The 14,260-nt window shown below is 41.0% G+C and overlaps 1 protein-coding gene across 3 annotated transcripts in view; it reads right to left on the minus strand.

Annotated features, from left to right (window-relative positions):
• SKA1 (spindle and kinetochore associated complex subunit 1) overlaps positions 1-14,260 on the minus strand; it is a 34,516-nt gene that overhangs the window by 13,732 nt on the left and 6,524 nt on the right. For 2 of the 3 annotated variants that reach the window (XM_037806096.1, XM_037806094.1), the window contains exons 1-2: positions 995-1,165; positions 292-390 (exon numbers count right to left, since the gene is read on the minus strand). In XM_037806096.1, the coding sequence (XP_037662024.1) occupies positions 292-379 (88 nt within the window). In that variant the 5' untranslated portion in view covers positions 380-390; positions 995-1,165. Of the gene's footprint in view, positions 1-291; positions 391-994; positions 1,166-14,260 lie in introns of those variants that run through there. The other variant, XM_037806095.1, reaches the window with a different exon arrangement.

Below are 14,260 nucleotides of genomic sequence, written 5' to 3' on the forward strand. Positions count from 1 at the left end.
GGTTCTTTCTACCTCTATGGCTCTTTTCTAACATTTTCCAATTTGGTTTTTTTTTTTCCCTTGCTTTTCACGGTCTCCATTTAGCTTTAGTTCAGTGCAACTTACATTTTTAGTATCCTTTGCAATATTCAAAAATTTGATGCTGTAGTGTTTTTAAAAAATCACTATTCAAAATTTGAAATTCTCTTCCTAAGATACATTCACTTAGCCAGGCATAAGATATCATTCAAGGTGCAACAATAATCAAAATGCATTTTGCGTGCACAAAGTCAGGGAATCTGTTTTACTCACCATAGTTTCTTAAAGACAGAGTTTTTTTAATATTGCCAATCTTTTCATTAATGTGAGAGCATAACTGTTCCAGATCTGAAGAAGTCATCCTTTAAGCTGCTGCAGAAAAAAAAAATATAAACACATTTACAAAAAAAAAAAGAAGCCAGACAAATTTCTATTCACTTACAAAATTCAAAAATGGTAAATTTCTAATAAATCACATTTTCTGGAGAGGAAAGTACAAAAACTCAAAAGCCATTTCCTTCACGTCTACAAAATTTAGTTTCTATCCAAAGTGCAATACTAGCTTACAGCCGTCAATGGATCCCAAGCCAGGGTAAAAAGGATAAATCTGGGTCTTTTCCTTTAGGAGTTAGAGGGACAAATGCAGTATTATAAAGACAATAGTGTTTTGTTTTGTTTTTAACGCAGAATACACATGAATGTAAAGACAGAAACAGTAAGCTCAAAGAAATGGACCCAGGTAAGCATTTCTCCTATGCTGAGGAAGATTGAGGCTTTCCTGCGGGGTCGGTAAGGAGGCGGAGGAAGGGGAAAGAACTCAGTTACAAAAAAGTCAGAGGACAAGTGAGGACGGACCGGTCTAAATCCACACCAGCTAAACCAAGCAGCAGGAATGTCAGCCCTGCTCGCCGGCCCTAGGCCAAAGAACACCTTACGGCCGCTTTCGACAGCAGAATCCCCAGCACCAGTCTCTAACCTCGCGCGGTCTGGAAGGAAAGGGCCCACTCGACGCTGGGTCACGAGCCGCAGCGACCCGCGGCTGGGCCTCCAGTCCGGGATCGCGAAATTCAAACTGCCCGCCTGGAATAGGCGCGGCGCAGGCGCAGATCCCCACGCTCCCGGCGTTCCCGCTCAGCGACTGCGCGGGGTCCGCGTCATCAGCCGAGCGGGGAGAAGGCGGGGCTTAGGGGCGGGGCAAAGGCGGGGCTGCGTCTGCGTCCGGGTAAAAGACTGTTGGGAAGGTGTCGTTCTACCCGCAGCAGTTTTCGTGCCTTAGTCTGTCGGTCGCCCCTATCCTAACCACCGTCCAGCTAGAGGCCAAGCGCTCTGGGGATACAGCGGTTTTTGAGATACTGCACATTAGAATCACCAGGGCAGCTTTTACAAATCCTAATGCCTAGAACGGAGCCCAAATGAATTTAATCAGGCGTTCTGGAGGTGGGACCCAAGCCTTCGTATTTTTATGAACACTCCAGGTAATTATAAAAAGCAGCCAAGTTTCTGAGCTAAAAGACGTGGACGCTGCGTCCGTGGGTTTGCATACTCTGTAAGGTCAAATACGAATTAGGAGAAAAAAAAAAAGCTTAATTCTCCCCATAGAAAAAATAGGGAAGAGACAACCCCACCCCCCTTTTCTTAGAGCATTTATTTTGGAAAGTTGTATTTGTAAATTCTTTCTCTGCTTCCTGAAGTGTATGTAAGTTTTGATTACTGCATCTGTGTACTAAGTTCTTTTTTCAAAAGTTTTATTAGAGAAGTTGTAGGTTAACAGAAAAATCTTGCATAAAATACAGAATTTCCATCTACCCACCCTATTATGGATATGGGCATTTTCCCCTCCAAAATATGGGGTTGTGACTCTGCACTTGCTGAATTAATACCACATCTAGTACAATTAGATGTGGCAGTACTTGCAGAGTATTTACCATTTACCTAGCATTGTCAAATATTATACGGTGGAATTCAAGGAAAACTTTCTTTGCATAAGAAACTAGTGGCTCAGGCGAATTGTTCAGACCCAGGGTTGGGAGACACAATTTCAGGGACTCATATGTTTCCCTTGACCTTAATATTTGCCTTTTCTCCTCTATTATTCAGCTAACTCCACGTCTTAGAGTCTGTTACTTGAAGGATGCACTGTCTCAATTACTGATTAAAACTACAGATTAAAATCTGTCTCAATTACAAAATTAAGTTTGACTGCATTGAACAGAAATCCCAAAGTCCTGTGGTTTTAACAAGATAGAAGTTCATTTTTCTCTCCTGCTAAGTAAATCCAGAGGTCAACAGTGTGGAGCTGGTGTTAGTGGTCCACAAGGCCCAGGTTCCTTCCATCTTTCTGCCCAGTGGTCCATAGCGTAATGCAGTCTAGCTTTGCCTCTGGTGTAAGGTGACCCTTGTAGTTCCTGCCATTGGATTTTTATCCAAGGCAGCAGAAAAGACAAAGAGGCAAGGGTATAACAGAGTCACCAACCAGCAGAGCCAGAAGAGTTTTCCTAGAAGTCACCCAATGACCTCTGCCTTTCACTGGTCATTCACATCTGCAAGGGAGACTGAAAAGATAATTTTTAAAAAATTTAATCTGGACAGGTACATTGCATTTTTCAATAATATTTGTAAGGGAGGATGAATGTGTAGATATTAGGTAGGCAAATAGCAGTCTTGGCTGTTTCTACTTATTACTTTGGAAACCTTTTATTATGGAAAATGTCAAACATATAAAGCTAGAAAGAATAGTATAATGAACCTCTGTGTATCCATCACCCAGTGTCAACCATTATCAATTTATGGCAAATCTTGTTTTATCTATATCTCCTCTCCTCCCATCCCTTGCCCTCTGGAATATTTTAAGGCAAATCTCAAACATAATATCTTCATCCAAAAATATTTCTATATTTATCTCCTAAAGATTAAAAACTCTTTAAAATGACCACATTAGCATTATCACACCTAAATATTTTAACAACTATTTCCAAATAATGAATATCCAGTCAATGTTCAATTTTCCCTGCTTGTATCATAAAAGTGATTTTTAAGCAGATGGTTTAAAAAATCAGATCCAAACAAGGTTTACACATGGCATTTAGTTGATAAAGTCTTAAGTCTCTTTTAATCTATACACACATACTCACTTAGAACTAAATTCCCATCGCAGGAAAAAAGTATTGTATTGTAGGACTAAAAAGAAGGCTTAAAATATCAACATTCTAGGAAAGGTAACATAGTAACAGAAATTCACAATGCAGCATCAAGGACAAATATTACCAGATTATTTCCCAAGAGAAAATGAAGAGGAAGAAGGGATACAATGGCACTGAATACCAGAGGAAAGGGAAAAAATGGAAGAGATAGAAATGAGCAATTGGATCCCACTGCCTACTTCTTATCTCTTTTTAGGACTAAGTTTATGTTGTCAGGACTCCTTCAATTTTTTTAAAATGCAGTTTTATTGAAATATATTCACACATCATACAAGCCATCCGAAGTATACAATCGCCGGCTCACAGTATCATCACGTATTTGTGCATACAACCCCATGATCAATTTTAGAACATTTTAATTACTCCAGAAAAGAAATAAAAATTTAAAAATGAGATAATACAATATTTGTCCTTTTGTGTCTGACTTACTTCACTTTATAACATAGTGTCCTCAAGTTTCTTCCATATTGTTGCATGTTTTAGCACTTCATTCCTTCTTACTGCTGAATGATATTTCATTGCATGTCTATACCACATTTTGTTTTATCCATTCATCTGTTGATGGACACTTGGGTTGTTTCCATCTTTTGGCAATTACGAATAATATTGCTATGAACATCAATGTGCAAATGACTGCTCATGTCTTCTGGGTATATGCCTAGTAGCAGGATTGCCAGGACTCCCTCAGTTTTAATGACAGCAACACAATCCAAATTGACCAAAGCAAGAAAAATAAAATAAAATGAAAAGTATGTGTGTGGATTTGGACCTTCAGTTACAGCAGGTCTCGGGTACTCAAACATAGTATTAGGAAGCCAGCTCCACTCTCAGCTCTTCGTTCCTCCTTATCTTCTTCCTTCTTGGGCAGGCTTTCCCCCTTTTGGTGACCCTGCCACCTTCAGGTTTGTTACCTTCACAGGTTAGCAGCTCTCTTTCCTAAGAGATCCAGCAAGGGTCTCAGGAGACCACCCATGAACCAATCATTCTATTTGGAGGGGCTGGGAATGGTCTGATTGTCCAGACAGCTGTTGCTGGGGCCAAGTCGCCCTACCCAACACACCAGGATTGACAGGGCAGAGGTGGTTTACTCAGAGGAAAATCTAGGTGCTTTTATCAGGCATTGGAGGGATATACTGGAGGCAGGCAAAACAAAACAAACAAAAAAACAAAACTGCAAACTACTTTAGGGTCATGACCACATATATACAAAAGGAAACGAAAGAACAAGTTGTATTAAGCTGCTGAACTGTTCCTTGCAGAAATATGAGCAAAAGTAATGTGATATCTAGCCTCCAGGGAATAATGATAACAATAACATTGGTTAACATTTATTGGAAATGTACTCTAATCTAGACATTTTACATAGATCATCTCATTTAATCTTTATAATAAGCTTATTAATAGTTACAATTATCACCTGCACTTTACAGAATGGGAAACTTATAGTTAAGTAACTGGCCCAGGTCAATAAAAGGCAAAATGGGTCCCTAGCGTCAGAGATCATTCTCTTTACTATGATGCTCTGCTGCCTCTCAGGAGCAGGAGGTCATTTGCTCCCATATTTTATGTTCCTGAACCCAGAGATTTCCATCACTGTATAATCCCCTCATGTTGCTTACACCATCACATGAACAAGTCTAGATTATTTATGAATTCCAAGTTTTTGATACCCAACTGGCTTTGACAAAAGACTTTATTCATACTTTTTGTACTTCCTCTTGGTCTTTTTCTTGTAGCTAAGTGTTATATTTAACTTCTGAATGTCCCCAAGTCAGAATTAATTAAGGGCCTCTGTGCAAGTTTGGATGTATTATGTCCCCCAAACACCATGTTCTTTGATGCAGTCTGGTGGGGACAGATGTATTAGTGTTGATTAGGTTGGAACCTATTGATTCAGTGTTTCCATGGAGATGTGACTCAAACGACTGTGGGTGAGAATTTTCATTGGATTATTTCTATGGAGGTGTTGCCCCAGCCATTCAGGGTGGGTCTTTATTGGATCACTGGAGAACTTTAGTAGAAAGAGCCACATGGGCTCAGATGCAGAGCAGCTGTAGCCAAAAGAGACATTTTGAAGATGGCTACTGAAAGCAGACTTTTGCTGACACTTTGGAGATGCTAGCCTAGTGTTTGCTTTAGAGAAGCTAAGAGAGGACAGGATGCCCCAAGAGCTACATTTTGAAGAAAGCACAGGAGCTGGGAGAGGAGCCGAAATACAACCTGGGAGCAAAGGAAGAAGATGGCAGTCGTGTGCCTTCCCAGACAACAGAGGTGTTTCAGATGCCATTGACCATTCTTCTGTGAAGGTACCCTACTGTTGACACCTTGGCTTGGACACTTTTATGGCCTTAAGATGGTAACTTTGTAACTAAATAAACCCCCTTTAAAAAATCTAATCCATTTCTGGTATTTTGCATTCTGGCAGCATTAACAAACCAGAACAGCCTCATTGTAGAAAAACAATAAATGATCTTTATAAGCAAAAGGACTCTGCATATCTGGGCAGCTTGGGAAATATTTATTCATCTGGTTTTGACCAATGACTAGTAACAATTTGTCCAGTAAGTGTGGGGACAGCTTCATAGCTCTCTGGTGCTCACAGATCTTCCTTTCATAAGAGGAAAGGCTCATTGTAACAGACGGAGCATCCTCTGAGATGCCTCACTGATCACAGGGATCAGAACCAACCTTTCTGGGAATCATAGTGCCCAAGACAGATTTTATTTTTACATTTCCTACTATACTACACTCCTTTGGTTCGTCTTTAAAAGCCTTTTTCCAACTGACAAAATTAAAATTCAAGGAGCATACTTATAAGACAATTTTCTCAGGGATAGTTTCTCAATTCTCATTAGCTGTCACAGCAGCCAAGGTGAATGTTCTAGTTTGCTAATGCTGCCAGAATGCAAAACACCAGAAATGGATTGGCTTTTATAAAAGGGGGTTTATTTGGTTACATGGTTATAGTCTTAAGGCAATAAAATGTCCAAGGTAACACATCAGCAATTGAGTACCTTCACTGGAAGATGGGCAGTGGCATCCGGAAAACCTCTGTTAGCTAGGAAGGCATGTGGCTGGTGTCTGCTCCAAAGTTCTGGTTTCAAAATGGCTTTCTCCCAGGATGTTCCTCTCTAGCCAGCAGTTCCTCAAAAATGTCACTCTTAGTTGCACTTGGGTTATTTGTCCTCCCTTAGCTTCTCCAGAGCAAGAGACTGCTTTCAATGACCGTCTTCAAACTGTCTCTCATCTGTAGCTCCTGTGCTTTTTTCAAAGTGTCCCTCTTGGCTGTAGCTCCTCTTCAAAATGTCACTCACAGCTGCACTGAGTTCCTTCTGTTTGTCAGCTCATTTATATGGCTCCACTGATCAAGGCCCACACTGAATGGGTGGGTCCACGCCTCCATGGAAATATGTCATCAGAGTTATCACCTACAGTTGGGTGGGGCGCATTTCCATGGAAACAACATAATCCAAATGTTCCAACTTAATCCTCACTAATATGTCTGCCCCACAAGATTGCATCAAAGAATATGGCTTTTTCTGGGGAAGATAATACATTCAAACCAGCACAGTGAATCATCCCAGAAAATCAAACTCCTTGCTTTTACAATGCCTCATGCCCTAAAATGATCTATAGTTCTGGCGGGTTTTTTTTTTAAACCAGATAGGAGAGGAAAAAGAAAAAGGCTTATACTTTTCCCTAGTGTCCTTTTTTCACTTTATTGAGTCTTTATCCAGTATATACTCCTTTAGTGTTATAGTCAGAGCCCCAGTTTCTGTGCTACCAGAATGGCCCTTAACAACAGCCCAGAGATATATAGTATGATTAGAGGCAAGAAGGGAACATCTCCACCATGAGAACTACTCTCTTTCTCTCTCTCTCTCTGTCTCTGATGTCTAAAATTCCATTAGTGAGTCTGCCAGTTTGAATGTATTATGTCCCCCAAAACGCCATTATCTTTGATGTAATCTTGTGTGGGCAGATGTATCAGTGTTGATTAGATTGTAATTCTTTGAGTGTTTCCATGGAGATGCACCCCACCCAACTGTGGGTGATGACTCTGATTGGATAGTTTCTGTGGAGGTGTGGCCCCGCCCATTTAGCATGGGCCTTGATTAGTTTCCTGAAGCACTACATAAGCTCAGACAGGAGTGAGCTTGCTATAGCCAAGAGGGACACTTTGAAGGCGGCACTGGAACTGAGAGAGGAGCTTCAACTTACAGAGATATTTTGGAGACAGCCTTTGAAAGCAGACTTTTGCTCTGGAGAAGCTAAGAGAGGACAAATGCCCCAAGAGCAACTAAGAGTGACATTTCTGAGGAGCTGAAGCCTAGAGAGGAACATCCTGGGAAAAAGCCATTTTGAAACCAGAACTTGGAGCAGTCGCCAGCCACGTACCTTCCCAGCTAACAGACGTTTTCCGGACGCCATTGGCCATCCTCCAGGGAAGGTACCCATTTGTTGATGACTTACCTTGGACACTGTATGGCCCTAGGACTGTAGCTGTGTAACCACCTAAACCCCCTTTTATAAAAGCCAATCCATTTCTGGTGTTTTGCATTCTGGCAGCATTAGCAAACTAGAACAGTGAGACAGAGGAAGAAGGAATAAACATCAAGAGACATTTCCCTAGCCACAGCTCAGTCATTAACTGGCTCTGTGAACTTGGGAAGTGGATGGCTTCTGACATCCATTCAAGCTCAAAGAACATGGTTCTTTTTCTTGTGAAAAGTATTATCCTCTTCCTGTAGTCTGCTTTTAAAATATAAATATGACTAGGTAGAGAATAATAGACTTCTGAGTTAAAAAAGGAAAAAAACTGAAACTGCAGCACAGATTTTTCTCTCCCCTAATTCTAACAAAATGAACCAAAAATAAGTAAAAATTAAAAAGCCCTCTCAAAACAAACAAACAAACAACTCAACAATAATTACCAACAAGGAAAGGAAGATAACGTAAGGCAATAAATTTTAAAAATTGATGTCAACAAGGGAAAAAGAAGATTCTGGAACAGGAAGGAGAGGCAGAGAATGACTTGGCTCCTAATCATACCACTACCCTTGAAGTCATGGGGGAGAACCCACAAATACGAGAGCTGAAGGAAACATGGAGATTGCCAACCGAGCGATATTCAAGCCCAGACCGAGTTTGTGAAGACCATGAGCCAGGGCTGCCACAGAATGAAAAACACACTGGGCGCAGAAGCAGACATAGATTTATTAGAACTTACAAGCAGGAGAGAGTCTCCGGTAGTGGTGGTCAAGAGGGATAGTGCTCCACAAAGGGGTAGGAGTGCAAGGGGCAATGAGTACATGATTTTAGAACAAAGACATTCCATATAAGATGAAGACACTGGGCCTCTAGTATAATAATTAAAGGGGCTTAAGACTTGATGTTTTACTAAGATTAATATTTAAGACTAAGATACAATCAGTGCTGTTTTACATCTGTGATTACATTCTTTGACCTTTTCCTGGTTAAGCAGGCTGTTAGGTATTTGGGGCTTCATTTCCATTTTGGAGGGAGCCCAGGCTCTGGGCCACTACAAGGGATAATCTTTCTTTTTTTCTCCCCTCTTCTTGGACATAGTTCTCTCTAACTGAAGTCAAGTTCCCACCAGGAAAATGAAACAAAGATTGGGGTATTCCCCAAAGGGATGGACTACAGGTATACCTCATTTTATTGTGATGCACTGTATCACACTTTGCAGATATTACTTTTTTTTTTTTTTTTAAACAAATTGTAGGTCTGTGGCAACCCTGAGTCAATCAAGTCTATCAGCACAATTTTCCAGCAGTATGTGCTCACTTCATCTCTCTGTCACATTTTGGTAATTCTCACAATATTTTTCATTATTTTGTTTTTTATTATTTTTATACCTGTTAAGATGATCTGTTATATCTTATGGTAAGATGATGACTTGGACACCTGTGTTCAACAAAGATATAAAATTTTGAGTCCTTCCTTTCCTTGGAGTTTCCCAGCATTCTTGCCCTTTTTCTTAAAGCAGGTAAGGTTAGAGTGAAGGGGACAGAGGATCAGGGATGGAGAAAGCAGCTCAGCAGTAAGCAAGGTTTACATGTACTTGCAGATTTTTGTGGCTGCCTGCTCAGACTCCACAAACTGTTAATGCTTTTAGTCTACTCAAAGCTCTATATCCTCATTGTTGACATCACTAATTTTCAGCTTTGAGATTGACTTAGCAACCAATTTTTGATTGAGCTTCAGGGCTTCCTGACTCATTATCCTGATAATACTGCCATCTCCTCCTGTATTGGAGAGTGAGCAAAAAACAAAACACCATTCAGGTGGCTTGTTTCAATCCTACACTTGCTGTTCAGCATGTAAGCCTTCATTAACAGGTTGTACAGTGGGGAACCCTTACTCCCCTCTCATTACCACTTAGGCAAGAGCATTTGCTACCAGATCCCAAGGAGTCTTTTTATATTTCCTACGTCACCTATGTGAGTCCTTTTTCATTCTTCAAAAAAGGCATTGTGTGTTTACTGGCTCTGTTGACTGCTCCAAATTGTCAACTGGACAAGCAGTCCTTCAACAGAAGTGTGGTGGCTAATAAAATGCAAGTATCATTACTACTGCATGTAGGTTGGCTTACTACACTTCCATAGATTAAGTTGGTCAGGGGATAACAAGCCCAAATATATTCCAACAGCTTACTGCATACAGCAAAAGCAAGATCAGCATGGTGTCAGGTTTCTGCATCCCTAGTCCCATTCACAACACTAACCGGGAGGAGACAGATGATGAGGAGACAGATGATGGGGAGCCCAGTGGTGGGTCACTGTTGCTGAAGAGCCAACTCTAAACTGCAGCTGGGTGCTTTTATAGCCTGCAACCCTACCCAAACAGGAGGTGAGGTAGAAAGTCCCATTCTCATTTACAACTGGGGAGATGAATGAGAAATGGCCTTGTTTGTCTCCCTTTGCTCTAGGAAGAACCCAGGGGATTCCAACAAGACTTGGTTAGACTCTAACTAAGCTTTACCTACCTGGCTTGTATGGAGATGTGTAAGGTTATCAGAGTGCCACGGTATAAGTATTCCCCTACAAAATATCAAATATTAGAACAATCTTAAACTCCTGGAATAAGCCCCAACTTGGTCATGGTATATTATCCTTTTTATAAATTACTGGATTCAACTTGCTAATATTTTGTTAATGACTTTTGCAGCTGGGTAAGAATTTAACTTTGCCCAAAAAGTGGTCTGACTCTTGCTCTCAGCTTCTGGGAAGTAAACTCCAAGTCCTCGGAATGTCATGCTTGATAGAAATGTCTTTGTTTGCCTGGGGATCTTTGGTAACCAGAGTCTAATTATGTAATTTAGGGTGAGGGCTGGTGACACCAAAAGGTCTTAGGGTATGGACTGCCCATTCCAGAAAGTCTAACAATGTGATTTAGGGCTGTGGGCTTTGGGTCACATGGTATCAACTTGATCTCCTACGGGGCACATGCCTACATGATTGAGCCCCAATAAAGACTCTGGACACCACAGTTTGGTGAGCTTCCCTGGTTGGCAAAACCCATTTGTATTGCCATGTATTGTTGCTGGGAGGTGCTAACACTGTCCATAGTTCCACAGCAAGAGGACTACTGGAAGCTCTGCATTTGGAACCCTCTTGGACTCTGCTCTATGTGCTTCTTTCCTTGGCTGATTTTAATCTGTATCCTTTCACTGTGATAAACATAACTGTGATTATAACAGTTTTCAGTGAGTTCTGAGAGTCTTTCATGGAATTATTGAACCTGAGGGTCATTTTGGGTATGCCTGATCTTGTAATTGGTATCAGAATGGTAAGGGTGGTCTTGAGGACTGTTCTGATTTGCTAAAGCTGCCTTATTCAAAATACCAGAAATGGATTGGCTTTTATAAAGGGGAATTATTAGATTAGAAATTTAAGTTCTGAGACCATAAAAGTGTCCAAATCAAGGCATCAACAAGAGAACACCTTCACTGAAGAATGGCCGATGGTGTCTGAAACACCTCTGTCAGCTAGGAAGGTACGTGGCTGGTATTTGCTGGTCCTTTGCTCCCAGGTTGCATTGCAAAATGGCTTTCTCCAAAATGTCTCTGGGCTTCTGTCTTCACTCCCCTCTCTCAGCTCCTGAGTGTCCTTGCTTCTTTCTCCCAGGATGTTTCTCTCTTAGCTTCTGTGGGGCAAACTTTGTGCTTTAGCTCTTAGCGTAGCATCTCCAAACATCTTTCTGTCTGCATCTCCAAGCATCTATAAGCATCAGAGTCTGTGTTGGCTCTTGAGCTCTCTTTAGTACTCCAGTGAACTAATCAAGACCCACCCTGACTGAGCAGGGCCCACACCTCTATGGAAATAATCAAAGATCTTGCCCACAGTTGGGTGAGTCACATCTCCATGGAAGCATTGAATCAAAAGATTCTTACCCAACAAGATTGGATTAAAAGGTCATGTCTCTTCTGGGGTCCATAACAGTTTCAAACTAGCACATCCCACACCCTAGACCCCAGAAACACATGCTCCTTCCAAATGCAAAAATACATTCATTCCATCACAATATAGATAAGTACAAAGTTTTATCAAAATAAGTTAAAGGCATGGTTTGTCCTAAGGTAACATTCTTCTCTGGCTCTGGACATGTGAAACTCAAACTAGTTATCTGCTTCCAACATACAAAGGAGGGCCAGTCATATGATAAACAGTCCCATTGCTATAGGGAGAAATTGGAAGGATAACAGGGGTCACAGGACCAAAACAGTTCCTAAAACCCACAGGGCAAACTTCATTAGATTTCAAAGTCTTAGAGTCATTTATTGACTGATGTTTTATCCCCAGGGCTTGAGAGAGTGGGAGTTCCACCTTTTCCAATGGCCTTGGTGGCAGCCCTACTCTCTCCAAACGCTGGGGTGAGTGCTACAAGATAATCCATGCATTGGGGAGACCACATTCTTCTCTGCCCCACCCACCTCAAAACATCAGGGTGGCACCCAGACTCTCTTCCTTCTCCAGGGCACATGCTCAACCCTTTCAGAACAATGGGGTGGCAGCCAGGATCTCCCCAGTCTCCAGGGAATGTGCTCCATCCTCTCTGAGGTCTGGGTGGCAGGACTCTTCCAGAGCAACGAGGCAGAAGGCCCACATCTGCCTCCAGGGCAAACTCACCCTTTCCACATTCATGGGCAGCTCCACTTCCCTGGCCTGAGGTTACTTTGCTTCAGACTTAGCTTCCATGGTTCTGCCTTGAAGTCATCCTTCTCTCAGTTTGTCTCTTCTCCATCTCCTCCAGTCCAGACCAGCAGTGGTTCTGTCTATACAGATCTCTGAAATGGCTGGCTGGTTCCAGGTTTTCTTAAGTCCTCAGGTGGGGTTGTAACCTCTGGGATTTCACTTTCTGGAAGCCAGAATTTTCCAGACCATCAATTTCTGGTTTCTTTGTACCCAAGAATTCATTTCTCAGCTTATCTCTTTCCTCTCACATTTCACTGTAAGGTGCAAGGAGAACCAGACTGCATTTTCCAATTTTGGTTTGGAGATCTCTTCAGCTAAGTATCCCAGCTCACCGCCTTCAAATTCTGCCTTCCACCCAACACCAGGACTCAATTTTGCCAAATTCTCTGCCACTTTAAAACAAGGATTACCTTTTTTCCAGTTGGCAATGACACATTCATCATTTCTGTTTAAAGCCTCATCAGAAGTATCTTTAGAGCTCATATTTCTACCAACAGTCTCTTCAAAGCAAGCTGGATCTTTTCTATCAACTTCCTCACAATTCTTCCAGAATCTTCCCCTTAACCATTTAAAAAGGTGTTTCACTATGTTTGGTATTTGTAAACTCAGCAGCACCCCACTTCTCTGGTACAAAAATCCTAATAGTTTCAAACTGGCACGGAGAGACCCCCACATTTTGCAGTTGGTGTCTGAAGTGAGGGCAGTCTGTTAGAGATTGTTTCTCAGACTCTGCAGCATCTATATTCATGGGGTATATTGGTCTGTAGTTTCCTTTTCTTGTAATGTCTTTGTCTGGTTTGGCATCAGAGAAATGATTCCCAAAATAAATTGGGAAGTATTCCTTCCTTCTCCATTTTCTCAAAAATGTTATCTAGGATAACTCTTTTTTCCCTCCGTAAATATTTGATAGAATTTACCAGTGAACTTATCTGGGTTTAGAGTTTTCTTTGTGAGAAGTCTTTTTTTTTTTTTTTTTTTTTTAAGGCTATAGCAATTTTATTACATTAAAATTCGTATTATTTTGGTATTTTTAAATAGATCAAATTAAGTTTCTCTTTTCTCTGCCTGACATAATTCACCAACATGAGAACGATAGTACTCATAATGCTTCAGGGGCAAGGCTTAATTATCTAATATTTTCAATTGCTCTGAGATCACAAATCGCATATCAATTTGATTGTTGTAGTTTTGGGGTAGTAATGAATGCAGTGCAATTCAATGATTCATGCCTGAAATTTTTAAAATCTGAACATTTCATAGGATTGAGTAGTGACAGGAAAATATAGATTTAATCACATCAATCTCAATAACACTAATGAGAAAGTCAAACCTAAAGTGATAGAGCAAATGATTCCTCACTAAATTAGACCTAAGGAATATCCACTCACCTTTTATAGATATTCCCTTGGCTCATCTAAGTTTTTTTATTGAAATACATTCACACACCATACAATCATCCATGGTATACAATCCACTGTCCACAGTATAACATAGTTATGCATTCATCACCACAATCTATCTCTGAACATTTTCCTTACATCAGAAAGAACCAGAATAAAAAATAAAAGTGAAAAAAGAACACCCAAATCATCCCCCCATCCCACCCCATTTGTCCTTTAGTTTTTATCCCCATTTTTCTACTCATCCATACACTAGGTAAAGGGGGTGTGTTGGGGACAATTAAGGTAGCATATATAATATTCACCTTCAGCGATACCGGTAACATGCAACATGGCCGCCAGGGCTGATGCAAGAACAGCCTAAGCTATAATTAGCCTTCTTCAAGGAAGTAAGGGTAGTTCGCGCCAAAAGCTCTAATCATAC

The sequence above is a fragment of the Choloepus didactylus genome, chromosome 16 (genome assembly GCF_015220235.1).
Source record: "Choloepus didactylus isolate mChoDid1 chromosome 16, mChoDid1.pri, whole genome shotgun sequence".
Taxonomy (NCBI): domain Eukaryota; kingdom Metazoa; phylum Chordata; class Mammalia; order Pilosa; family Megalonychidae; genus Choloepus; species Choloepus didactylus.